This window comes from Corythoichthys intestinalis, chromosome 14 (genome assembly GCF_030265065.1).
Source record: "Corythoichthys intestinalis isolate RoL2023-P3 chromosome 14, ASM3026506v1, whole genome shotgun sequence".
Lineage (NCBI taxonomy): Eukaryota > Metazoa > Chordata > Actinopteri > Syngnathiformes > Syngnathidae > Corythoichthys > Corythoichthys intestinalis.
In genome coordinates this window covers 22152787-22180055 of record NC_080408.1, presented here as the reverse complement: position 1 = coordinate 22180055, position 27269 = coordinate 22152787, and the positions used below count along the sequence as shown (strand labels likewise).

Genomic DNA, 27269 nt, shown 5'->3' with positions numbered 1-27269 from the left:
ACTTGTTTTTTCTGTTCATGATCAAAATCAAGCAATTTGGCTGATACCTAGTCATATTGATGTTCTGCTGAATAATTAAAAAAAAACATTTTGGGCTAATCTTCCATGTAGGTCTTTAAAGATCCCTCAAAATGCATTTTCAGGCTGTCTTTTCAGAATGCCTCCAACATGCACTTTCATGACGTCCCAGTAGTGGTCAACAGTTGTCACAATATAAAAAAATACTAAAATACAAACAGTATCTATGAAATGTAAACATAACAGTATATATATTTTGAGCAGAGCCTTCACGGAACACATCACATACGTCACACGTGCATATGCATCACGTGCCGCGAGCCTGTGACGTCATCGTGTAGGGGGCCGAGACGTGGGCGGGGCGTACGCAGGGACACAATGACGTAACGCCCCATGTTTGCGCCGCAGCCGCTCGTGTTAGCTGCTGGCTAAAGCGGCATTAAGTGGACTGTCCCGAGCGGACTTTCAACGACGGTCGCGAGAGAGGAGCCCGCTGCTGGCGTCCGCTCGCTCCTAGCGAGCTCACTTTTGCCGGGGAGACTTTAGGTGAGTAGCGGCGCTTAAATTAAGCGCCGAGAAGCGCCGGAAGTAGCATCGGCCGGGCCGCCTTTAGCCTCGCGGCTAACAAACTGAGCAAAACAACACGAGGAAACGGGAATTCGCGCTTATTTTCGCGGCCCACAAGCACAATATGAAACATTCGTATACCGCCTTTTAGTCGTGTGGTTGCTGGCGGGTCGCTTTTGGTGGCGGAACGCTCTTGGGATTGCTTTGCAAAGGAAGCCGCTCGTGCTAACCGGGCTAGCTAGCTGCGAGCTAGCAACCGAGGCGCGATGTTCGCATTCAGGCTCACCGGCAACCTTTGTCACGAAACAGCCAATTTGACATTCAGACCGGCAACACTGCTCACAAAAACATTCCAATTTAACATTCAGACAGAAAACAATGTTCGCAAAAGCCGCGAAATTAACATTAGATTTACTGGCTCTAGCAGTTTGTTATCATTCCAACATGTGATATGTGCAACGAAATTCAAGTGTTGCAGTCGGACAGTGGACCAATCAAACTTAAAAAATAACTACAATTGAAAATACGAATAAACGCTTCACACTATAATTAACAACGCTGCTGTACGAACACACACTTTCGTCAACCCATTGTTTTAGCATGATCCTGTCACTGAGCATTCATAGCCATTCTTCCAGTTTAAATGAATTGGACGTCTAATGTTGTCAGTGGCTGGAAATGAATTAACTAATGTGTGTGTGTGTGGGGGGGGGGGTAACTTTAGATTGGGGGCCATAACCCGAGTGTTTTCATTCTTTTTAATGTAATAATTTTATTAATGCTCTTAGTTATTTAGTCCAAAATGTATACATTTAATATTAAAAAATACAATTACTAATATTAAGAAGAATATATATCTTAATTGTAATTAAGACCAATTTGGGTGATGTGATTTCCTTCTGTGTGGTTACTTGCCTGGTATACCAGACTCACCGCTGTTCCAGCAATTGAGTCTGGCGACCGTCCGGCGGATCAAATTCCGAGGGCGGAGCGAGCCACAGCGGAGTGGACCAATCAGCGACGGGCAGACGTGACGTTGTTAAAGCGACAAGTAATTAGCGTGAGCGGAGAATGGAGAAGTTTATTCAACATGGCTAGCGCGAGCCATGTTGACTGTTGTCAATGACTTGTTTCGATGTGTTTTTGGTTATTTAAAACTGCTTTTACCGCAGATTGGAACATATTCTCGGCTCTCCCGTTGGCCATTTGTGTTGTTGTAGACACGACTTTCGGCGCTCAAGAGTGACGTTAAGAATGCGTCACGCAAATAAACAAATTGATGACAAATTGAACGATTGATTTTGTACCGAGCTCGAGAGGCAGTTAATGGGCTGGGTCCCAGACTATTTCTCACAGTGTTTGAAAAATACAGGGAGAATAGTCTGGCTGTGCAAGGCAATGTGGATACGTCTTTGTGTTTTTTTTTTGTTTTTTTTTTTTAAATGCCCAATAATCGTCACTTGCCCTATAAAAGGTTGTCTGTTTTGCCTGAAGAAAACAGCAAATTTTGAATTCAAGCTGGCATCATTCAACACAAAAACAACAAATTTCACATTAACACGAACAACAATTGTCTCAAAAGCAACAAATTGAACATTTAAGACTTCCATTATCAATGTGGATTTCCTGACTCTTAAGTCATTGACTGCCATTAACAGCAGTAGACCTCCAATCCATTTCAACTGGGAGGGTGGCGGTGAATGAACGAACGTTCGTGCAAAATTAAACGAGCCGCATGATTAAACGTTTAACATCGTCAATGCCACTGAAAGAGTTCAGATATGATGAGCCTAATGGATTTATATGTCTATTTGTTGGCTACTTCTGGCCACAGGTGCGCGTGTGGTGTAGCCATGGCGACGGACGTGAGCTCGCCGCAGCGCTTCTTCCACATGCCGCGCTTCCAGCACCAGGCGCCAAGGCAGGTGTTCTACAAGCGACCTGACTTTGCTCAGCAGCAGGCCATGCAGCAGCTCACCTTTGACGGAAAGCGCATGCGCAAGGCTGTGAACCGCAAGACCATCGACTATAACCCGTCCGTCATCAGATACCTGCAGGTACCCGTCCTTTCTATTTGCCAAGCTGCTCACACATGAGCCGCTCCTGGTCGTCAACTCTCTTCTTTTCGGTGACAGAATCGTCAGTGGCAGCGAGATCATCGTGACCTGCGAGCCATCCAGCCGGACGCCGGTTGCTACAATGACGTACGTCGTCTTTTCTCATTCTTCTCTCCCCCCTCATCTTTGTATCGTCATCCTTTCATTTCCCTCCCTAAGAAGCTTACAAATGGACTGGATTTTTGTTCTTCTGTTCCATTTCCATTCTTGAGCTTGTGATTGTACCTGATTCAAAATTGATTCAAATTCCTTTATATAGGACTGGGCGAAAATCGATTTAATGAATTTATTTTATTTTTAATGATGAACAAAGAATGCAACTCTGCATAGCTGGGCATATTACTTGTGCTGGGTTGTTGAGGCCAAGGTTTGTTAAATCGACACATAACAAACCTCAAAAGCAGGGTTTCACCATGTATTTTGGCCGCCAATGCAGTGGTTCCACAAGTTGTTTAATTTTGCTCCCCTGAAAATTGACATTTTTAAAAATGAGTGTATTTGTCAAATTGCAGGGCCAAATGACGACCACATAATTCTAAGATGTCTTAGATAAAATGATACACACATGCGTTGCCTCTGTAGAGATATTTTACAAGCATAAACAATGAACGTAGGTTCGCAGCCGAGTTTCTCTCTCTCGCCCACCCGCTCAGAGACGCTGCGTAGATGTCTGTCTTCTGGCGTGTGAGCGTTCTTCTTCGCGTGAACAAGTGCGAGTGCGCCCCCACTTGGGCGTGAAAGCACCACAAACTAAAAGCATGCATTTCAATTTTAAAAAGTCAATAATACAATTGAACACACATTGCCAAAGGCAGATTGCGAACGTGGCCATAGTTATTAAGTTATTCAGATAACTATAGCATAAAGAACATGCTAACAAGTTTACCAAACCATCAGTGTCACTCCAAAACACCAAAATAACATGTGAAATGATATCATAATGTGTTAATAATTTCACACATAAGTCACTCCTGAGTATAAGTCGCACCCCCAGCCAAACTATGAAAAAAAACTGCGACTTATAGTCCGAAAAATACGGTAATATATATTTGATAAAATGAATAAAAACAAAAAAAAAAATCCTCTGGTTGTGGCACTCCATAAAACTAAAAGTTATTAACACATCGCTTGCCATTTGCATCATTAGAGATCAAATTGATTTAAACTTGGTGGACTGGTTGTGAATCCTCATGTTGCAGTGCCATTGACGGCACTAGATGTCTAACCCATTTTGACTAGGAGGGTGGCAGTAATCGTTTTCAGCCTCTCCCAGTCTAAAATAAATTGGACGTCTTGCGTCGTCAATGCCAACCAATGACTTCACTCGTGCTGTATATTTAATTAATGTCGCTGGTGTGAGTAGACATACTATATTTCATAGCATTAAGCTAACATTAATATCTACACTGTTATGTAACTGCTGACAATATTTTTCATAAGAGCTTGTTGAAATTTTGGCGGTGACTAACTGTGCCTGTTTGTCTACCCAGTTGGTTCCCCCTATAGGAATGCTGAACAATCCAATGAACGCCGTCACAACTAAATTTGTGCGCACATCCACCAACAAAGTCAAATGTCCCGTCTTTGTCATCCGGGTGAGTTTGTGACCCTCCCTCCCTCAACTATATACTCTGGACTCAATGCTGATGCGTATTTATGCATGTGCAGTGGACTCCAGAAGGCCGTCGGCTGGTGACGGGAGCCTCCAGTGGCGAATTTACATTGTGGAATGGCCTGACGTTCAACTTTGAGACCATCTTACAGGTAAACATGTTTGTCTTGCTTTCCCGAATTCTGCAAAAACCCAAGTTCATGGTTTTCACATACGCAACATATCTCCCAATCGTCACGATGATGGGCCGATAAGTTTTTCACGGTATGATACCTTGAGCTAATATATTGCAATGTCCCGGTATCAAAATTAAAGCTCTAAAATGTATTATTTTGGAAAACTGGGTTTAAAAAAACTTTTCTTTTTAATGGAAAAAAAAATGTTTGAAACAATATATGGAACGCTGTGAAATTAAACTTCGCAACCTTGTTGAGTGATTTTTTTTTTCCCCCAACATAAGAGTTTTAGTCATCTCTCCCTGGTTGCTACTAGACCTGCAAGCAGAAACATCTATATTAAGAAATATGGAAATCACAATAACATGCATATGGAGCGAGAACAGTCCCATAATAAACACACACACAAACATCCGATACAAAACAGACATACATCATGCGTGTGTGAATTGTCTTATGCGCATTTATAACATGTTTTTAATTTGATATCCGCACTCAGTCACAATTGCGGGAATCCTTTTGAGACTCATTTTGCACAGCGAAGAAACACACATGCATTTTTTCTTAACGGAGCCTGTCAAAGCACATTATAAATGCACGTAAGACAATTCACACACGTGTAGGGTTGGGCATTATTTGAAATTGAATGATTCCGATTCCACTTTTTGATTCTAGTTCCGAACGATTCTCGATTCAGATTCATTTAAGAGGCAGGGTAAAAAAAAACCCTAGTAGATTATATTTACTCTGTCTTCTCTACTATAATGAGGACCAACAAGGTGGGACAGTATATAACACATAAACGTCAACGGCGCAACAATGTGGCCGCCGCGAGAACGCAGTGAAACGCGGGCGTTAAAGTCAATCAGCCAGTGCACACCATTCGCAGTGCGGCCGCGTGTTAGACGCGTCGAAGAAGCGGCTCAACGCGAGGCACGTGAAAAGAACGGCAGAGTTTATTATTTGACGCGAGACGCGGCCCTCGTGCGTCAATGCTACTAGCTAGGACCGGAAGTCACTCGTGTAAAAATACGGTGGATCCGGTCGATTTTCAAACCAATATGCAATCGTTACCCACTTTTTGAGTCCATCAGATCTCCTGAGTGGTAGATCCGGGCACAGTTGACTTGTCTTTGTTGATTTACTGCTGTCTTCTCTGCTATAATAATAACCAACACGGCCCTGTGTTCAATACAAAACCCTCCTACTAGGCCTGAACGATATTGGAAAAAACTATTGTTGCGATTTTTTTGAGGTGTGCAGTATATTGCGATATTATATTGCGATAGTAAAAAAAAATATATATTTTTTTTTTAAAGAAATTTTCACTAGATGACTTGAATAGCTGTTTGGAAATACTTTGCATGACACACCGTGACCACAGTGTATTCATATAATACCGTTTCATTTGTGAATGATTAAGATTGCTGTATTATTATGAAGGGATCCAGGAAGCAATGTCTGCACAAAATAGATAATTTATTGAACACAATATTTGACACTTCAACAGCAGCAAATACATTAAATGACAAATAAAAGAGCAGGTGCATTCGTCCCCTAAGTTTTTGACAAAATATAACAATAAATAAAAACTTCTGTAAAATAACAACAAAGTTGTAAACATAGTTGAACAAAAATATTAAATATGACAAATAAGAGTTGTTCACAAACTATAACAATAAATAAAAACCTCAGTAAAACAATAAAGTTGTCAACATATTTGAACTTAAATATTAAATCTGTCAAATAAAAGTGCAAGTGCATTAGTCCCCTGAGTTGTTTACACAAAATATAACAATATAAAACTGCAAAACTGCAACAAAGTTGTAAAAATATTTTAAAAATATTAAGTATCAAAACTTTATGTGCAGCTGTACTATAGTTATTTGAAAAATACGATTTACAATTAATTTAAATATAAAAGAAACAGAAACTCAATTGAACTTGTAAATAATTGAACTGAATAACAGCAAATAACTGATGAATAACAGAAACATTTTAACTCCCAAATTTCCTGCCTTCCTGATAGCTGTCACATGAATAAAAAGAAGAAAAGACATTCCTGCAGCTGTGTTATGTATTTGTCTGCATATCGTCCACCTTCCTTGCTCAGCAATTCTCAACTGGGTCTCATAGGTTTTTGGCCAAGACTACTAGTTTATCCACCATTGCAGGCTTGAGACAACAACGTTGGCACGTAACAATGTTCCCACCTGTACTAAAAAGCCTCTGATGGGAAGCTCGTAGCAGGAATGCATAGATACCTGCGTTTTAAATGGTCCCACATGTTCGACGGATTACTTCTTGTTGAGGCAACCATGGCGAGGCACTGTCAACAGGGCTGTTTTTTGTTCCTTATATTCTTGTCGATAGCCAAAATACTTCCAAAACTCCTTTTGGAGACAGTCTTCCCTATTCAACGTGTTGCTTGCTTTCACTTTGAAAACGGCCCCTCCTCCCTCCGCTCTGCTGTTCGGCCCCTCCTCCCTCCACTCCGCTGTAGCAGGGGAGGGGGAGGAGCCGATGACTGCGAGTTGGAGGGAATGAGAGGCTGTGCGCTCTCCTTCGCGCTCCTTCCTCAAAACAAACGTTTGTGGATTTAAAAAAATGAAATGAAAAAACTATCGCACGTCCTTGCGATGGGACTATTGCGCATGCGCACATCGCGATGGCGATGTTTAAACGATATATCGTTCAGGCCTACCTCCTACCACAACAAAACAAGTAGGAACTAATATTCACATAGGAACTAAAGTTATACAACATAAAATATACAATATAAATGAATCCTACATCACATTTGTAAAATATAAACACATAATAAAATAAGTAATAGCCCATTTAAATAAAATAAATTGAAATGAGCTAAAACACATGTAATTAAATAATAAGAACAATACACAGATCCTGCTTACACAATTAAATGTATTAATTTCTGTGTGGCGCTTTAACTTGAGAAAATCCACCAATAAAGCTTTTGAAAACCGTTGATAAGGGAATAAATGATTCATTGAGGCATTTCATTTGTAAAATACATGTTAAAATCTTTGTCATTGGGATTGCTTTTCTCTTTAGCACAGGACTTTTTTCTTCTTTCTTTCAGAAAGAAAGCTGACCAATACGCGGGGTCTGAAAGGCAAATTTGTTGTTGGATTATTATCTTTAAATACCCGCTACTTTTTGAGCAGAATTCTAGCTTTGTATAGGTTAATGTTCCTATTGTTAAAAGCACAAAAGTGTTTTATAAACAACTAGCACATTTATATTTTTAGGGCCCGAGCACTAAGCGTGCGAAGGCCCTATTGTTTTGCAAAGGATTATTATTATTATTATTATTATTATTATTATTATTATTCTTCTTTTTTCAGGGCAAATGAAAATGGCCAATTTGGAGGCCTGAACATGCACGAAAAGTCACCAAAATTTGCACAAACGTGCGGCTTTGCGTAAATTTCGATAATCTTGTGTCGTTTTGAAAAAATGTCAAAAAATGGCTCAGTGGCGCCCCCTTGACCCTTAAAATTTTCAAAAAGGCCTCTCCTCTCAGGTTTTCAACGTAGAGCAATGAAATTTGGGGAGTAGATACCTTATGCCTAACTGTTCAAAAAAGCCTCTTGCACCCATATTCCAAATCCAACAGGAAATCGGATATTTTGGATCAAATGTGAAATTTTTATCGGTTCACAGTTTGAGTTTACATTTGGAGGCCTGAACATGCACGAAAACTCACCAAAATTTGCACATACATGCAACTTTGCGTAAATTTTGATAATCTACAAAAAAATTTAACAAAATGGCTCAGTGGCGCCCCCTTGAAATTTTCAAAAAGGCCTTTCCTATTAGGTTTTTTCAACGTAGAACGATGAAATTTGGCGAGTCGATACATTGTGCAAAACTGCTCCAAAAAGTCTCTTGCACCCATATTCCAAATCCAACAGGAAGTCGGAAATTTTGGATCAAATGTGAAATTTTATCGATTTACATTTGAGACCTTGTCGCTGAAGAAAATAGTTGGATCGTCTTCAAAATTGGTCAGACTATTCAGGAGACATATGAGATCTTAAGTTTTCAAAATGGTGAGTTTTCACTCAAGGGTCTGACCTGGGCGTGGTCCCAAAGTCGGCCATTTTTGGGCAAAATACCAAATTCAGAAAATGATTAAAAACTCCGTGATACAACGTTCAATCTTTTTCATTTCTAGCATGTATATGAGATATCCCAGCCTGAACACGACTGCATTGAAATATTACCCATTAGGCCTGGCGCCCCCTAGTGGGAACAGGAAATGGCCTTCTTTACGAGACAGGCTCCTCCTCCAAGGGAAAAAAATCTATTGACCTCAAACCTGTTTCAGGGGAGCCTCAAGACATGTGTTCAGGTCCCTGATGAAAAATATTGAGGTTTCGTTGAAGCGGAGAGGTCCAAACTGGAAGTGAAAATGACCGTCAACAATTTGTCTCGCCAAAAATTTTGAACAGTCATAACTCGGCAGATATGCAACATATCTGCGCCAAACTTTCCGTGTTTGTTGAGAGTCATACCCTGAAGGTTCTTGTAGGGGTCATTTGCATCAACTCTACAGTGCCAACTAGTGGCGACAGAAAGAAGTTTTAAAAAAGGCCTTTCCTATTGGGTTTTTTCAACATAGAGCAAGGAAATTTGGGGAGTAGATACCTTATGCAAAACTGCTCCAAAAAGTCTCTTGCACCCATATTCCAAATCCAACAGGAAATCGGGTATTTTGGGTCGAATGTGAAATTTTCATGGGTTCACAGTAAGAGTTTACATTTGGAGGCTTGAATATGCATAAAAACTCACCAAAATTTGCACATACATGCGGCTTTGGATAACGTTCGATAATCTTGCAACGTTACGAAACAATTTAACAAAATGGCTCAGTGGCGCCCCCTTGAAATTTTCAAAAAGGCCTCTCCATTTAGGTTTTTCTAACATAGAGTGATGAAATTTGGAGAGTCAAAACTTTGTGCAAAACTGCTCCAAAAAGTCTCTTGCACACACATTCCAAATCCTACAGGAAATCGGGTATTTTGGATTGAATGTGAACTTTTTATCGATTTACAGTGTGCACATTTTACACCTTGGCACCTAGGGAATTAGTTTGATCATTCTCAAAATTGGTGAGACTGTTCATGAGGCATATGAAATCTTAAGTTATAAAAATGGTGTGTTTTCATTCACGGGCCTGACCTGGGCGGGGCGCCAAATTCTTCCATTTTTTCGCCAAAACACCGAATTCGGAAAATGACTGATAACTCCCTCATACAACGTTCAATCTATTTTAAATCTGGCATGTGTGTGAGGTATACCAGCCTGAGCAGGACTGGATTGAAAATTTACCATTTGTGCCTGGCGCCTCCTAGTGGGAACAGGAAATGCCCTTTTTTACGGGACACACTCCTCCTCTAAAGGGAAAAAATCAATCTACTTCAAACCTGCATAAGGGAAACCTTAAGACCTGTCTTCAGGTGCCTGATGAAAAATATTGAAGTTTCGTTGAAGCGGAGGGGTCCAAACAGGAAAGTGAAAATGACTGTCAGCAATTTTTCTCTCCAAAAACTTTGAACAGTCATAACTCGGCAGATATACAAGATATCTGCGCCAAACTTCCCGTGCTTGTTGAGAGTCATACCCTGAAGGGCCTTGTAGGGGTCATTTGCATCAACCCTACAGCGCCAACTAGTGGCGATATAAAGTCACTCGTTTTTCCAAAACATGTCCAGTTCTTTTCATGTTGGTCATTGTAGTTTCAAGACCTATTAAAATACTTTTTTACGGCCCATGTCCACGTGTCTCTGTCTGTTGCCGTGACGACCCTTTGTTCGCCATTTAAAGGAAATATTTTTTTTCAGAGACTCAGGGAGCTTATAGAGCCACAATAGTTGGCACACTTGGTCGAATTGGCCCAGTTAGAAGATTAATTTAGGTTTTGAATAAGGGCTTGGCTGCACAGCTCAGTAGTGGCTCCTTTTTTGTAGTACTCTCTCCAATAGGGGTTTTTATCTCTTGGGTGTGGGAATGTAAATAGGCGACTTTCGAGCATGTTAGGTTCTAATGAGATGATTAGAGAGGAGGATCTGCCACCACCCTGACCTGCACACAGTCAGAGTTGCGTGACGTCCGAGTTGCGCTAGATTGCGAGGGCCCGTTCAGTCCTGCTTGCAGGCCTAGTTCATTTTGTTTTCTTACTGTACCGAAAATTAACCGAACCGTGACCTCATAACCAAGGTACGTACCAAACTGAAATGTTTGTGTACCGTTACACCCCTAATAAATATCAGTCTTTGAACTTAAGCATTCTTTTTCCGCACGGCGGTCAGGGCATCGAAACATGGATTCGTAATTAAAAAATTTAAACGATTCCGGGAGCATCGGAGTGATACAACCTGTTCCCATCGATGCTCGATGCCCAACCCTACACACGTATTTGATGAACGTTTGTGTTTTGTGTCAGATGTGTTTATAAACCCCAAAATGTTTGTGTTTCGTGTCATATGTGTATATTAATCGAAAATGTGTGTGTTCATCATGAAACTGTTCTAGCTCCATACAAACATAATTCCTAACAATTCAACAAAATTCTGCCGCAACAGTTCAGTTCGTTTATTTCAATGGCACAGTTGCACTGCTTGTTCAGTCTTGTTATAGGGCAAGTGAGTTTTAATTTATTTGTTTTAATTGGGGGGGGGGCGTAACCTATGTAAAGAGACGTAAACATAAAGGCCTGCTGTCCACATATGTGGACATCACATTTTGGGTCGTGTAGGCACCTCCCATTCAAAATGGACTGGATCTCTCGCGCCGTCAGAGCAGCTGAAAGAATATTCACAGCCAGGCCTCCCAGCTTATATGAATTTAATGTCTATCTGTGGATTGGATATCTAGGGCCATCACTGGCAACCAGTGGGTTAAAGGGCAGTATAGGTCGGTCGTACTCCAAATATGTCAGTCTCTCCCAATTTCATTTGAAACGACACAAACAAAAATTTGACGAGGGGTTTTTCCCCGTTGGCTGATTTTCTTTTTTTTTTCCCACCTCAGGCCCATGACAGTCCGGTCCGAGCCATGACGTGGTCTCACAACGACATGTGGATGCTGACTGCGGACCACGGCGGCTACGTCAAGTACTGGCAATCCAACATGAACAACGTCAAGATGTTCCAGGCGCACAAGGAGGCCGTGAGAGAAGCCAGGTTTAAACCTCATCTGCACTTTTATTTAGTCCAGCCTCGTCCGGGTGCTGTCTTTTGTCTTTCTCTTGTTGATGGATGTGCTAATAAAATGGCGTCAATAAAGGCCAGACCTCTACTCCGGCAGGGATCAATAAATTTTACCTTACTTGACACTTGTTGTGTATGTCCGCTAAGCCCAAAGTGCTAGTTTAGCGTGGTGCAGTCGTGTGATAGTAAATTAAAGAGAGTGTCTGATGCTGGACGGAAGGGAACCTTATTTTAAACTTCCATTCACAAATTAATGCTGGTGACAGAAGCCATCATAAATATTGCAAGCCTGTTTTCAACCTTATGCTTGAAGCCCACTCCCCAGCCCAGACCACAAATATCATCTACCCTGCAAATTTGTTGAACAGGTGAAGTTATTGCTAAATTTCTTATTCTGACCTCTGACCTCATTACCCAAAAATGTAATCGCCTCTTTTTTATATTACAAACATAACCTGGAAGTCTGATAATAATCCCTTTATTCGATCTTGAGTTATCTTAAACACAGACACATACAACTACTACATAGTACTGTCGGGGGTAATGAAATGATTAGCATCTCTTTATTAAAAACAAGGACATTCTTTCAAATTGACAAATGAATGAAGACTTATTTACTGATTTAGTCCATAATATCTTTGAGGGGAATCAGCAAAAGTGTGGATTGTATTTGTAATGTAAAAGCAGATGCTTGCAAAGGTTTAAAAAAAAAAAAAATTCATTTCAGGCAGTTGGATTCATTATGACTCGCGTGCAGTTCATCAGTTTTCAGTTTTTTTCAGTGGGATGAAGAGAACTGCTTAAATCCCACCCCAGCTCTCATTAGCATACACATGTATTTTCCTGCAACTTTTGTACATTTTTTTAGTAATAGCATATTAACATAAATGTCAACAATGGAAAAAAATGAACAATTCCAGCAATGGCAAAACACGTACAAGGTCTATATTTCTCAATCAGCAAGACGGTATACCAGCAATGGTAAGAAGACAATGATGTACATTTAAGACTCTCCCTGAAAATATAGTAACCAAATGAAATGTTTATATCACAGGTTAAATATGAATATTTTTACATTTATATTGTAAGCTGAGAGCTTACTTTACTTTGGAAAGTAATGGAGGATGACTGTTCTGGAAGATTAACTGTTAAGAGGCTGAAACTTCCAAGTTTGTCTCTCAACAGTTAATGGATTATCAAAAGTGACTGATCCATAACGTGTATCAGTCCTCAACACTGAAGCTGGAACTGAGTTGGGTGTTGAGGGCCAAGATCCAAACATAAACCTGGACCGAGTCCTGAAACTCGAACTGTCCTAAACAAAGACCTGACTTCAGTTTAAACTAGACTTGAACTCCATTCGAAGCACCAAGCTAAACTTTGACCCCAAAGCGAGATCTGAACCTCAACTTCAACTTGGAGCTTTTCCAAGGAAGGTCTAACTTTGTTGAAATGTGGTAAAAGATGAAACTTCGAAGATGATTTGATGCGTTGAAAGTGTTTGGAAGCTCAAACAGATTAAAGAAGCTGTACAAAAAAAGCCTCATCTAATCTTGGAATCTTCCCAAGACAATTCCTATATGTGAAACACCCTACACATGCTTTGGAATCACTTTGCAAAGTGGAACGTGAATGAATGGGATTTTTATGTAGAAAATGCAGAGATGAGATTCTGAAATTAAAAGGCTTAGCAACATTTGGAGTGGTTGTCCTACGGTGGCCAGGGCCACGACACGTTAAGGACCCTCAAACGGTCTGGGACTCATGGAGCGGGAGATATGGGCTGTTGTCCCTTCCCGCCTTGACGTATCACTTCCTGTCTGTCCTCTAGTTTCTCGCCCACCGATAGTAAGTTCGCCACCTGCTCGGACGATGGCACCGTCCGGATTTGGGACTTCCAGCGCTGCCACGAGGAGCGCATCCTTCGAGGTAGGAGACTCCGCCGACACACTGAAGAAAAAAAGAAACAATGCATTTTCCCACAAAAATTCAATTGGAGTCTACGTCGATTGACTTCATTCAAACCAAAATGTTTTTATTCATTTTTGTTCGTACTTTGCATCTGCCAGAAATAAATGATATTTAGTCATTATGAGGGGAAACATCAAACTGATCACGACCCTGGTGCAAACGGAACATTTGAGAGGATGGCTCTGTTTACGGAAATTGATTTTTGGCACTCTGTGTGTTATTTTTAAGAAGTTGGCTCCCCATGTTATGGTGCGACTAACACTGTCATCAGTGAGCAAAATTTAATCATTTGGCAAGTGACAATTTTTGGTTACTAAAAAAATATTTTAAACCCATAAAAACCTGTCGTCCACAAATAGGATGGTCATATATGTAGACGCCTGGTCTCAGTATATCTCAATATCTTTACTAATTATTATTTTTAAATAATTTGTTATGATGATATACAATTATGAGTTAACCAGAGGACCACGTTGAAGAAGCAGACCTCTGCTTAACCAGCCAAATTTAAAGTATTGCCGTATTTGGTTGAGCGGGCACTCTACTTTTTACCTTCATGGCCCAAAATGTCATCACACTTACCCTTCTCATCATATCACCTATCTGGCATTCATTCATTCATTCGCCTTCCATTCTGTTTATCCTCATGATGGTTTGAGTAAATAGGTTAATCCATTATCAAGTTGTAAAATTTGATATGGCTCATCTGTTTCATATTTCAAATGTATCCTTCATGTTTAATGCTAATCCCTGCATTCGTTCTTGAGTTATCTTGATCATAAACATGCATACAGAACTGATTATACATAATTTCTGACTACTTTAAATGCATGGGTGAAAGTGGCTAGAATTTCTCCCTGAACATAAAAATTGCTATGGAGCCAGAATTTTTTTTCTTCTTGGGGGGTGGGGGTCAAACCTCCTAAAACCACAGAAATGCAAAGAAAACTGCTTTTGGCTGTTAGACCTATAACACAACAGGTTTTTACAATGCATTAAGCTACTGCTTTATACCTACTGTAACAAGGCATACATGAGAAACTGATTTTCATTCAAAATTGTCTTTTTTTCCAATGACGTACAAAAAAAAGTAACATTGACAAAAATAAGTACGAATGAATGAATGAATGAAATTTATTGTCATTATCATCATCGTATCATTGACAGTTACAGAATGTGGGATAGTTTGGCCAAGAAAGAGAATCATTGACAGACACAGAATATGAAATAATTTGCCCGAAAAGACGATGACAGACAAAGGAAGACGGGGAAAAAAGCATATGCTTATCGATACCCGTCCCCCAACAGCCCGGGACGCACAGTCTAGCATGTTAGTGTTGCATAGTCCATTTTTTACTAATAATGACTTACATTATGCACAGTGAAATGGAATATGTTTTGAGGAAAACGCTATCATTGACTTTTTCTTTTTTAATTAATAAGGAAATAAATAAGTAGCCTAACAGAGGTAAATGAACAAAAGTCCAAAGTGCAAATTAACTATATTGCCAAATTTATCACATTTGAGACAATCATTTCTGGACCTCATTGCAGCATATAAAAAAAAAAATTAAATCCCTTTTTTGTGTAGTCTCAGTTATATATATATTTTTTTTTACCACGAGAACTGCATGTAATGCTTAATGTATCATTAATGATACAAATTGGAGAACATATATATACAAATTAAAAATATCAATGTTTTATTGTGTGTAAGTACATTTTCAAATAGAAAAAAATGAATATTCTGTTCATTGTTTCTGTGGTCAGGCATTATAGGGTTAATTAACTTATTCTGAACCTCCCTGTCAGAAAAAATAGGTCTCTTTAACTTTTCTCTCTCTCTTAAAAATCTGATCAGTTTTCCGTTACATTGCCTTTTTTTTATTGCATTAATTCAACAAGCTTGTTCTTTTTTTCTGCATCTGAACCATTCAGAGCTAACTATCCATACTGATCACATGTCAGTATGTCACCCAATGAACGGACTATTGGCCAGGCCAGTGAGGGTCGTTAGCGCATGCACACATCAAGTCAACGACGCGACTCTTAGGCCTCCTCTCTGAGATGCCTGTGTGGCAGCCAGGCATGTTGTTTTTAGCATGGGGTTTTGACTAGGAGTGGGAACCTCTTGGTACTAGGCCTGTCGCGATAACAAATTTTAGTGTGCGATAATTTATTTCATAAATTATTGCGATATGCGATATTATTGCACCCCCCCAATTAAAAAAAAAATACAATAACACTGTAAGAATACAGTATATATTAATAGATCATGTGCACCCATTTAAATGCAATAAATGTTTACGCTTAAATTAAAAAATACTTTTTAGGAAAAGACAACAATGTTAATACTGCACAGAAACACAGAAGAAATAAAATGTGTTTTTTAAGAAAAATAAAATTCCACTTAATAATTTAAGCACTTAGGCAAATGAAAACGTTTCGCCTCATAGCTTCTGCTATGGCGTTTCATGTGTAATACAGTGGTACCTCTACATACGGAGTTAATTCGTTCCAGGAGCTTGTTTGTAAGTCGAAATGGTCGTATGTCAAGCAGGATCTTCCCATAAGAATACATTATAATTCCAATAATTCATTCCACAGCCCAAAAACCCACATGACATCCTAAATAAATACTGCTGTTACAATTGCAAATAGCAATTACAATGAGCAAAACAAATAAAATATGAATAAAAATCAGAATAACAATAATATAATAATAGCAATAATAACAATAATACAGCACAGTACCTGTAATTATGTAACGAATCGGCTTTCAATGTGGCGGACTTTTTTTTTGTGTACCTGAACCCACCGCGTAATGTGGCGGACTTTTTTTAGTGTACCTGAACGCACCGCGGGGCTGACTGTGAGCAGGAGAGCCCTATTTTACTTTCTGTTTCGATCCTGGCGTCAACAGCAGTGGACACTCGGTGAGTTGATGGAATAAATGATTTGAAACCTGACGAAGCTGGCGATTTCTTAGGCGATGTTACCACAATGAGAACTGTTACCTTAACTTATAAAGACTGGCGAACGGAGGGGGACCGCCGGCCGAGAGCGGCATTTTACGACCGAGTTCATGGATGCCTACTTATATTTTGCTATCATTAATGTCTTCATTTCAATGGTAAGCGTCACCTTTTCTTTTTTTTGCTCCACCTGCACTAAACTTAAACTGCACTACACTAAAAACAGAACTAAAATGCATTTTGTGTAGTTGGTAACAAGGAAGCCGAACTTTTAACAGCACGTCAGGCGCACGCGCGCACGCAGGTGCACGCGAGGCGATATATCGCAGCGGAAAAAATATCGCCTTCATTTTTATTTACCGTGCGATAAATGGAATTATTGCATATTGCGACAGGCTTACTTGGTACCTCACGATACGTGTTACAAAGCTCACGATAATGATGATCTGACGATATGGCGATACAACGATTATCGATACATTGGTCGAAAAATCATTCTAGGACATTCTACAAACTAATAAAGAGAAAAAACAAGCTACTGCTGTGAATTGGATTGATTTTATCACTAGTAGACGTCATATCCATTTGAACGTCTGTGGGTGTCAGTGGCAGGCAATGAGGTAATTTTGGGCCATCTAAGGTCATTTACCTGTTGATTTTCAGTTACTTCCTGTTGATTTTGGGGTATTTTATGGGTTTCCTGTTTATTTGAGTTACAGAACAGGAAGTGACCTGGGAATCACCCAAATGAATAGGCAGTGACTCAAACTCAACAGGAAATGACCTTTAAATGCCCTAAAATGAACAACAAGTGACCTGTAAATGCCCTGAAAATCGGACAGAATGACTGTGAATGGTCTGATTTCGAAAGAACAAACTTTCCCAGTCTAAATGGATTGGGCGTCGAGCACCATCAATGCAGCCTTAGAGTTAACTGAGGCACTACTGAGACACTATTATGTTGGAAGATTTTGTTAGCAACTTGTTGGTTTATTTTCATTTTTTTTTAGACATTGACACAATTTTAAAACGATATCTCAATTCTTGGCAGGAGCATATCGATAACCTTTTGGGATAGAAAGTATCACGATATATCACCATTTCGATATTTTGTCACACCCCTAGTTTTGACAGTTGCCGTCATATTTTCGGGATCAAAGCACCGTTCCGCTCCCGAATTTTATGCCGGAACTTTTCCGGCCCACTTTCACCTCTGTTTAAATGTCACCTTAATGTTAATGAAAATAACCAATAACCCCAAAACAATAGAAAGTCTATTTTCATTTTTACTTTTTATAGTATTTAACTCATTTGCTTCCATTGAGAACCAAAGACATCCAATTCATTTAAACTACAAAGACTGGCTATGAATGGTAATACTTTATTGTAATGGATTTGTTCATTCGCCCCTTCCAGTAAAAATGGATTGGACTTCTAGCTTTGTCAATGGCAGTCTACAAGTTCATCGGGTGCCCTATAAGGGTTAAGCCTATCTTGTGTGTTGCGCGCTTGCAGGTCACGGGGCCGACGTCAAGTGTGTGGACTGGCACCCGACCAAAGGGCTAGTGGTGTCCGGCAGCAAAGACAGTCAGCAGCCTATCAAATTCTGGGACCCAAAGACAGGACAAAGTCTGGCAACCCTGTGAGTGGACCCCACCGCTCCTCAGAACTCAGCCTGTGTACAGGAAAATGCCAGCCAAAGTGTAATTTTGTTTAGCCTATACTATTGACGTAAAAACACAGGTAAAGCTTGACATCAGGGCTTCAATTCAGTCTTTCTGTAGTGCTCATTAAGGGCTGGGTTGATTTTAAGATTGTGAGGCAACATCTATGCTTATTGTAATTTTTTGGGGGAAAGTCTTCACCGCATTGGGGACGACTGCTTGAAATGACATTTGGCGTGCGTGCGTCCTCAGGCACGCCCACAAAAATACGGTGATGGAGGTGAAGTGGAACTCCAACGGCAATTGGCTGCTGACGGCGTCGCGAGACCACCTCTGCAAACTCTTCGACATCCGCAACATGAAGGATGAGCTGCAGGTCTTCCGAGGGCACAAGAAAGAAGCCACAGGTCTTTTAGAATGAGAATGCATTTATAAGAGCAGAATCACCAGATTGAGACTTTATTCTCCTCATATTTCATTCTAAAAAAGACCCCCTTATTCTATAAAACAGAAGTAACAAATTTAAGGCTTGGGGGCCAGATTTGGCCCGCCACATCAATTTGCGTGGTTTCGTGAAAGTCAGTCATATACTAGCTCTTCGTTCCTCACAAAAAAAGCTTACATAATATTTTTGTGCTATTCAGCAAAAGATGGTGTCCACGTAAATCAGAGAATAGGCGTATAGATTTTTTCTATTTACAATTTAAAGAAAAGAATGAATTAAAGTATAGAATTATAGTTCCTGTTATTCATTTTTTTTGTAAAAAAAAAAAAAAAAAGTATTTTCTGTTTCCCCCTTTTTAAAAATGAAAACTGAAAAATATATGTAAATAAAAAGAGAATTTTTACAATTACCCGCTTTTAAATAAAAAGTAAATATTAGTAATTAGAAAAAAATAGAATATTTACTATTTCTCCCCTATTTTATTCATTTAAAATTTTAAAAATAAGAGAAAACTGAAAAATAAATGTAAATAAAGATATTTACTTTTTTTTAAAATTAAAAATATAAATAAACCATGAAAAACTAATGTATATAAAAAGTAAAAATATTCACAGCTTTTGTCCATTTTTTAATTAAAAAACAAAATATTACCTATTTTAGCCCATGCTTTTCATCTTATTTAAAACATCTAAATAAACAAAAAAATTAGAATATTTGCTTTTAAAGAGGCTAAAAAATAAGAGGATTTGGACAAATTTTCAGACCATAAAGTCTAACAATTCGGCTTTCGGCTTTGCAACAAGCCACTCCCAGTCCAAATAGATTGGACGACTTATTTGCGTCAATGACATCCAGAGAGTTAATTTATTGAATAACATTAAAGACGTTAGAACGGTAGGAACGGTGTTTGTTGTGTTTCCGTACTTTGAGTCTTGTAAATGATTTGGAAAACGTCAAGTGTAGTGTGTCAGGACAAACCTATGTCGCTTTTGTGTTTCCTTTCTGTCTCAGCCGTGGCCTGGCACCCCATCCACGAAGGTCTGTTTGCCAGTGGAGGTTCCGATGGCTCTTTGCTCTTCTGGAACGCCGGGTAGGAAAGACACCAAGGAGTCCTGTCTTGCTTTTATCGCTGAAGTCTTAATACGTGCTCTCACTCCTCAGGGTCGAGAAGGAAGTGGGAGGCATGGAGATGGCTCATGAGGGCATGATCTGGAGCTTGGCCTGGCACCCCCTCGGTCACATCCTCTGCTCGGGCTCTAACGACCATACAAGGTAACAATTCATTCGCCGCCAGTGTCCAATCTGGCGCCTACGTACGCATGTAACACTGTGCACATTGTTTGTTAGCAAATTCTGGACTAGGAATCGTCCCGGTGATAAAATGAGGGACCGCTACAACCTGAACCTTCTCCCCGGAATGTCGGAGGATGGCATGGAGTATGGTCAGTCATGTGACACGGGGCGCATCATTGCCTAGGATATGAGTGACTACGTTTTTTGTTTCCTCACACGTTTGCACTGTGGATACTAGTTGACATTTCTTATGTTCCACAAAGTACGTTTAGCACTCATCTCGCTAGCTTGGTCGATGTCGCTTGTGTGTAAAAGGGTGGGGCTAAGCCTGAGGTGGCTCTTTCAACTCATTCACTGCCATTGACAGTAGTAGACTGGGATGGCTGGCACTGATTAATCATATTTCAGTGCAAATATATACTATATGCATCTATAATGAAGAATGAATACAGTGGTACCTCTACATACAAATTTGATTCATTCCAGGACCTGGTTTGTTAGTCAAAATGGTCATATGTCGAGCGGGATTTTCCCATAATAATACATTTTAATTTGATTAATTTGTTTCATAGCCAAAACACCTGTGCTAAATCCTTAATAAATTCTGCTGGTACACTTAAAAATAGTAATTACACATATGATACAAATCTTAAAACTAATAATTTAATAATAATAATAATAATGTAACGAATCGTATAATTTAGGGCTGTCCCAAACGACTAATTTTCTCCCGATTAGTCAGCCGACTATTTTTACGATTAGTCGACTAATAATTAAAAAAAAAAATTTTTTTTTTAATTTTGTTTTTGTTTACTAATTTAGCAATGAAATTTTTGTTGACGCTTATCAATTCACAAAAAACATTTTGGAACACTTAAATTATTTATTAAAGTACAAATAAACACATAAATAATAATAAATCACAAATAAACAATTAGTTCAAATGCTGATAGAATTTACTAGTGTAGCATCCCTGATTGAAAAGGTGGTCTCTTAAACTGATGGCAATAAAAGTCGAATCAAATTTGAACTGGGATGGCTGGCATTCACTGCCAATTTACAACATATTATGTACATATATTAATTACATACTGAATGCTCTCTATATATGATTATTATTAAATAAACTGAAATAGAGAATTTTTTCTTCATTTTTTTAATTAAAAAAATAAATAATAAAAATCAAAGCACAAATGACTAAGACAATATTTACTATTAGCTCATTCTGTGCCATTGACGCTGAAAGACACTCAATCCATCTATGCAAGCTCCTCCTATTCCAAATGGATTGGACGTCCAGTGCACCCACTGGAAGCCAGCGAGTTAATTAATGGAAATAACATGAAAGCCTTGAGAACAGTAGGAAGGTTGTACATGTATTTTCTTAGTTTGAGTGTTGTAAATGGTAATAATCCAAAGTTACTGAGTGGTCAACGTAAAAGCAGCTCATTTATGAAGCAACTATGGTTCTTGTATGACCGGGAACGGCAGCCAATGAGTCAGTTATTCATAAATAAAATATCCTGAGCAACCACTTAGAGGTGCTATCTAAACGTGTGTTTGTATTTGTCCACGCCAGACGACATGGAGCCTAACAGCATTGCCGCCATTCCCGGAATGGGCATTCCCGAGCAGCTGAAGATGGCCATGGAGCAGGAGCAGACTCGTAAGTCTGAGAACGCCTCCAGCTTAATAACGGCCGGGTTGCCATCACTGTCCGTCGCTTTTTGCGCAGATAAGGAAGCTGCACAGGATGAGATGTCCATCCCGGGCTTGGACTGGGGCATGGACGAGGTGATGACCAAGGACAACAAGAGGGTCCCCCAGAAGAAAGTCCCCTATGCCAAACCCATCCCGCAACAGTTCCAACAGGTCAGTCGATGCTCGTCCTCTTCCTTCCTTTGAGTTAGGAGCACAGCACTTATAGAACAAATTCATCTCGTATCTGGTCTTTAAACCGACTCAAGGGTTCTAAAATACAATCATATTGACTTTTGCATGTCATACTGAGAAGAAAATACTATCAGGATCTATACACTGCTGGCCAAAAGTATTGGCACCCCTGCAATTCTGTCAGACAGTGCTCAATTTCTCAAGAAAATGATTGCAATTACAAATGCTTTGGTAGTAATATCTTCATTTATTTTGTTTGCAATGAACAAAAACACACAAAAGAGAATGAAAAAAAAATTAAATCATTATCATTTTACTCAAAACTCCAAAAATGGGCCAGACAAAAGTATTGGCACCCTTAGCCTAATACTTAGTAGCACAATCTTTAGACAAAATAACTGCGAGCAACCGCTTCCTGTATCCATCAGTTAGTTTCTTACAATGCTCTGCTGGAATTTTAGACCATTCTTCTTTGGCCAACTGCTCCAGGTCTCTGAGATTTGAAGGGTGCTTTCTCCAAACTGCCATTTTCAGATCTCTCCGCAGGTGTTTTATTGGATTCAGGTCTGGACACATTGCTGGCCACTTTAGAAGTCTCCAGTGCTTTCTTTCAAACCATTTTGTAGTGCTCTTTGAAGTGTGTTTTGGGTCATTGTCCTGCTGGAAGACCCATGACCTCTGAGGGAGACCCAGCTTTCTCACACCGGGCCCTACATTATGCTGCAAAATTTGCTGGTCAAGTTGGTCACGGTCAAGCAGTTCAGTGCCAGAGGAAGCAAAGCAACCCCAAAACATCAGGGAACCTCCGCCTGTGAGGACTGTGTTCTTTTTTTTGAAGGCTTCGTTTTTTCTCCTGTAAACTCTGTGAAACTCTGTTTATGCGTTTTCCCAAAAAGCTCTATTTTTGTCTCATCTGACCAGAGAACATTCTCCCAAAACGTTTTTTGGCTTTCTGGCTTTTTTATGTCTCTGGGTCAGAAGTGGAATCTTCCTTGGTATCATACCATAGAGTCCCTATTCATTCAGACGCCAACGGATAATACAGGTAGACACTGTTGTAGCCTCAGACTGCATGTTAGCTTGAACTTGTTTGGATGTTAGTCAAGGATCTTTATCCACTATCCACACAATCTTTCCTGGAAATCTCTCGTCAATTTTTCTTTTCCGTTCTTATCTAGGGAGGTTAGCCACAGTGCCATAGGCTTTACACTTATTAATGACGCTGCGCACGGTAGACACAGGAACATTCAGGTCTTTGGAGATGGACTTTTAGTCTTGAGATTGCCCATGCTTCCTCACAATTTTGCTTTTCAAGTCCTCAGACAGTTCTGTGATCTTCTGTCTTTTCTCTATGCGCAATGTGGTACACACAAGGACACGGGACAGAGGTTGAGTCAACTTTAATCTATTTTGACTGGCTGCAAGTGTGATTTAGTTATTGCCACCATTTGATTTGTTACACGGGTAAGTAACAGGTGCTGTTAATTACACAAATTAGAGAAGCGTCACATGATTTTTCAAAGGGTGCCAATAATTTGTCTGGCACATTTTTGGAGTTTTGTGTTAAATGATAATGACCCCACCCTTTGTGTTTTTTCATTGCAAGCAAAATCAATGAATATATTACTACCAAAGCATTTGTAATTGCAATCGCTATTTCTGGGAGAAATTGAGCATTATCTGACAGAATTGCAGGGGTGCCAATACTTTTGGTCAGCAGTGTATTTTGCTGTTATGGTATACATTTGTGTAATGGTCTTAAACCCGTTTGAACATTATTAAAGTTGTTGATGTATTAATACAAATATAAACCTATAAAGGGTTCATATAACAAAGTTACAGCTCTGCTTTGTACCTGCATCTGGATAGAAAGTTTTTTCCTCTTCCCCACAGGCTTGGGCGGAGAATAAAGTTCCCACGATGCCCTCTTCTGGGGACGGCCACAAAGAGCGCAAGGCGGAGCCCAAAGGGGATATGAAAAAGCGAAATCAGGCAGAGTTTGAGCAGGAAATGGCAGCGTTGCAATACACCAACCCTAAGTTGCTGGAGGTGAGTGACTAGGGGACAGGGGAGCGGGTGCACGCATGCCCCGCATGCTAATTGGCCACTGTTTTCTATCAACAGATGAAGATGGACCGCATGGATCGTATGAACCCCAGTAGTGCTGATGGCACCCAGCAGGGAGTGGGCCCTGCACCGCCCTTCCCAGGACCCCCGGGACAGCAGAATTTTCCTCCTCCGCAACCCAACAATATGGGCCCCCCACCCATGGGGCCTTCCTTCATGCCCTCCGGGCACGCTCAGGGCATGATGCCCCCCCCTGACATGCAGAGACACCCTGCCCCCTCCAGGACCATGGGCGTTCAGGGACCTCACAACATGGGGCCCGGTCCCAGAGGAATGCCGGCTCCACATACGGGGATGATGGGCCCTCCTCCCCCGAGAGGAATTGGGCCACGGGACCTACAAGGGCCGCCGCCTCCTCCTCAGGGGGGTATGATGCCGCCTCAAGGAAATATGATGGGACCTCAGGGGGGAATGATGGGCCCGCCGCCCAGGACGCATAATAATAATTTTGGAATGGGGGGAATGCACGGGCCTCCGGGTAATATGCAGGGGCCCCCCTTCATACAGCACCAGGTGAGTGTTTTCACGTGTCATCACGTGTATCGACTCCACGTCTTATTCCTGACTTGTGTTTTGGCCCTCGCAGGCACAGAACCCTGGGGCCCCCATACACGGCAGGGGCCAGCAGGGTCCCAACAAAGGTGAGACGATCTGGGGGAGCAGAAGCATATGTAGATTTTTGGGTTTTCGAATTAACCAGAGGTTCACAAAACAACTGCCCTCCAAATTGGGAGGACTGTCTGTCAAAGCTCTTGTTTCAGCGCCATTGACAGCGCTAGACGTCTAGTCCATTTTGACTGGACCTTAAACTTTTTTTTAAGCTTTCTCTGTCTTTTGTCCTTATTATCTTTAAAAAAAAACTTGGGGGAAGACAGAAAAGAACATTGATCAAATTTTCGATAACAAAAATCTGAGATGTTATTATCGGTAACAATACAGCAGTAAAATGATCATCAATGAAATGATCACTGAAAATTAGTATTGAGGAGCACTAAGACATAACGTGCTGATGCTGTGCAAAGTGACACCTAACTTCTGCCAGAGTTACAAGAAATGTCGCCCCTTTTTAGTGCCCTAACATTGCGTCGTCCCCTTTTCTCTCAGAGCCCCGCGGGCCAGCTCCCAATCACCACATAAGCCCTCCTGACCACCAAGGCACGGGGGGGCACGAGCACTTCTGGGGGGACAACCAGCACACATCACAGGACTTTAACACGAGTCAGGAGTTCCACGGGCGAGGGGACGAGAACTGGAGACCCGGTTTCCCAGGTGGGGGAGGACCCCGGGGCGGGATGGGGCCCCGAGGAGGTGGGGCTCCGCCGGCAGGGGTCCCCAGCTGGGGATCTGAAGACAGACCCCTCCGAGATGCAGGAGAGTTCAGGGGACGGCGAGATGATAGGTGAGAGTGACCCATCTTTTTCTCAGATTTGAACTGAAACCTGATGCCGCCTTGCCGCCTAAGGTTCCGAGGGGGACCGGGCCGGCCAGGCGGTCGGGGCTTCCCCGAAGAATACGCAGGCCAGGAGGAGGGCTTCGATACCCCCGAGGATGTAAGGGGCTGGGACGGCGGGGGAAGGGGCCGGCCGCGAGGCGAAGGGCCCCCCAGAGGTGGTAAGCTCACAACGGGATGGGGCAGGACCCGTGTGACACGCGCTGACCCAGTGGCGTGTTAAATTGGTCAGGTCATGACGGCTATCGTGACGGGCCCCCGCTACACGACGGGACATCCACAGCAGGCCGTGAGCGCTCACTTTCCCTGCAAGGGATGGACATGGCATCTCTACCGCCACGGAAAAGGCCTTGGCAGGACGGCCCAGGGACCGCCGACCACAGAGAACGAGATGCATCGGGCGCCGAAGCCGGTCAGCGATGATTTAATTCTTTTTCTCGTCTTACTCATTGAACATATTGGCTGCCATTGACGGCGTTAGACTAGGCACTGAAACATTCTAATTCCTAGCCAATCTCCCCAGTTTAGAATAATTGGACGTCTATTGCCATCAATGCCGACCTACTCGCATTACTTGCAGGTCGACCTCCTCCTCGGGACGACGGCGGTTACGGACCACCTGGACGCGGCGCACGGGGTGGCTGGGGGCCTGGTCTCAGTAGAGGGGGGCCCCCCATGCGGGGCGTGGCAAGGGGTGGTGGCCGTGGATGGTAGACTCCCACCTACACGTGACCCTGTTCTTGGCCAGCTGAAAATATTTCAAGGTTTTTTTTGTAAGAAATTTCTATGTTTTGTCTTTCCACTGACTGGACAATAAAACACAAACCCACACGGAAGGTGGCGATAAGTGAATTTTTTAACATTTTTTTATTGCAAGTCAAAGCAACAAAAAAGGCTCGTCTCAAAGTAAGCCGAGAGAGCCTCACCAATTTATTGGAATTCAGATATTGTTGAGTCCACTGTCACCACCTAGTTCACATGGATCGGACGCGTATCGCTGTCAATGGCGAGTTATATTTTTGCTTCAGGGACACCTCAGTCCGTGACCAACGGCCTTCTCCAATAAAACTAGGCTTGCCACCCGTCCCTTGAAATACGGAATTGTTCCGTGATTGGGAATTAAAAGTTGCGTTCCGTATTGAACCAATGGAGAAACCCCGCGGCTCCAGCGGCGGTGAGCCCAGCACATTCACGTCTGTCACACGCAAACACAGACCCGCGCTCATAAGTGAACACTGAGCCAACAATAATGAACAAAAAGGGCAGGAGATATTAAAGACAGCAAAATGGTTATCTGCCTGCCCGCTGCTGTCTGCCCTGCGCTCCACTTCCGGGTTTCTTGCCTAGTTACGGAAATTACCTCGCTCGCTCTGCTCAGTGCACCTCCCCGCACGTCTTCAAAACAAAGATGTCTTCAACATCAGACGCTCAGGACACCCCACCTCGTCCTCAAAAGAGGAAACGTTTGCAAGGGAGGCAGGAAAGTTTTTGCAGTTTCTCACGGAGGTGTGGCAGATGTGAAACAGCATGCTGCAGGGGACCTTCACAAACGGAATATAAGATCCCAGAGGAGCCTTCGTCACAATTTTTTGTACCTGAAACATCCCCCGAGCTTGATTTGGTATATTATTATGCTCTTGTATATGGATAACATGTAGGCTATATTTACATTTACCTTCATACATCTTGCATTGATAGGAGCATAGCTAGGCTATTTCAGTTG

At 41.4% G+C, this 27269-nt stretch overlaps 1 protein-coding gene across 2 annotated transcripts; it reads left to right on the top strand.

The window, feature by feature from the left end:
• Positions 1-388: 388 nt before the first annotated feature.
• Positions 389-26382, top strand: wdr33 (WD repeat domain 33). 2 transcript variants are annotated; one of them, XM_057858105.1, is made up of 21 exons: positions 389-564; positions 2420-2642; positions 2721-2789; positions 4193-4297; positions 4371-4466; positions 11550-11701; positions 13560-13657; positions 18190-18316; positions 18591-18745; positions 19795-19873; positions 19945-20055; positions 20131-20225; positions 21656-21742; positions 21812-21948; positions 23863-24018; positions 24094-24609; positions 24683-24737; positions 25201-25495; positions 25559-25704; positions 25779-25958; positions 26127-26382. In XM_057858105.1, the coding sequence occupies exons 2-21, from the start codon at positions 2439-2441 to the stop codon at positions 26258-26260; spliced, it is 2997 nt and encodes a 998-aa protein (XP_057714088.1). In that variant the 5' UTR covers positions 389-564; positions 2420-2438; the 3' UTR covers positions 26261-26382. The 2 variants fall into 2 exon arrangements, with proteins under 2 accessions (XP_057714088.1, XP_057714087.1); XM_057858104.1 differs by having other exon boundaries at positions 25559-25707.
• Positions 26383-27269: the final 887 nt, after the last annotated feature.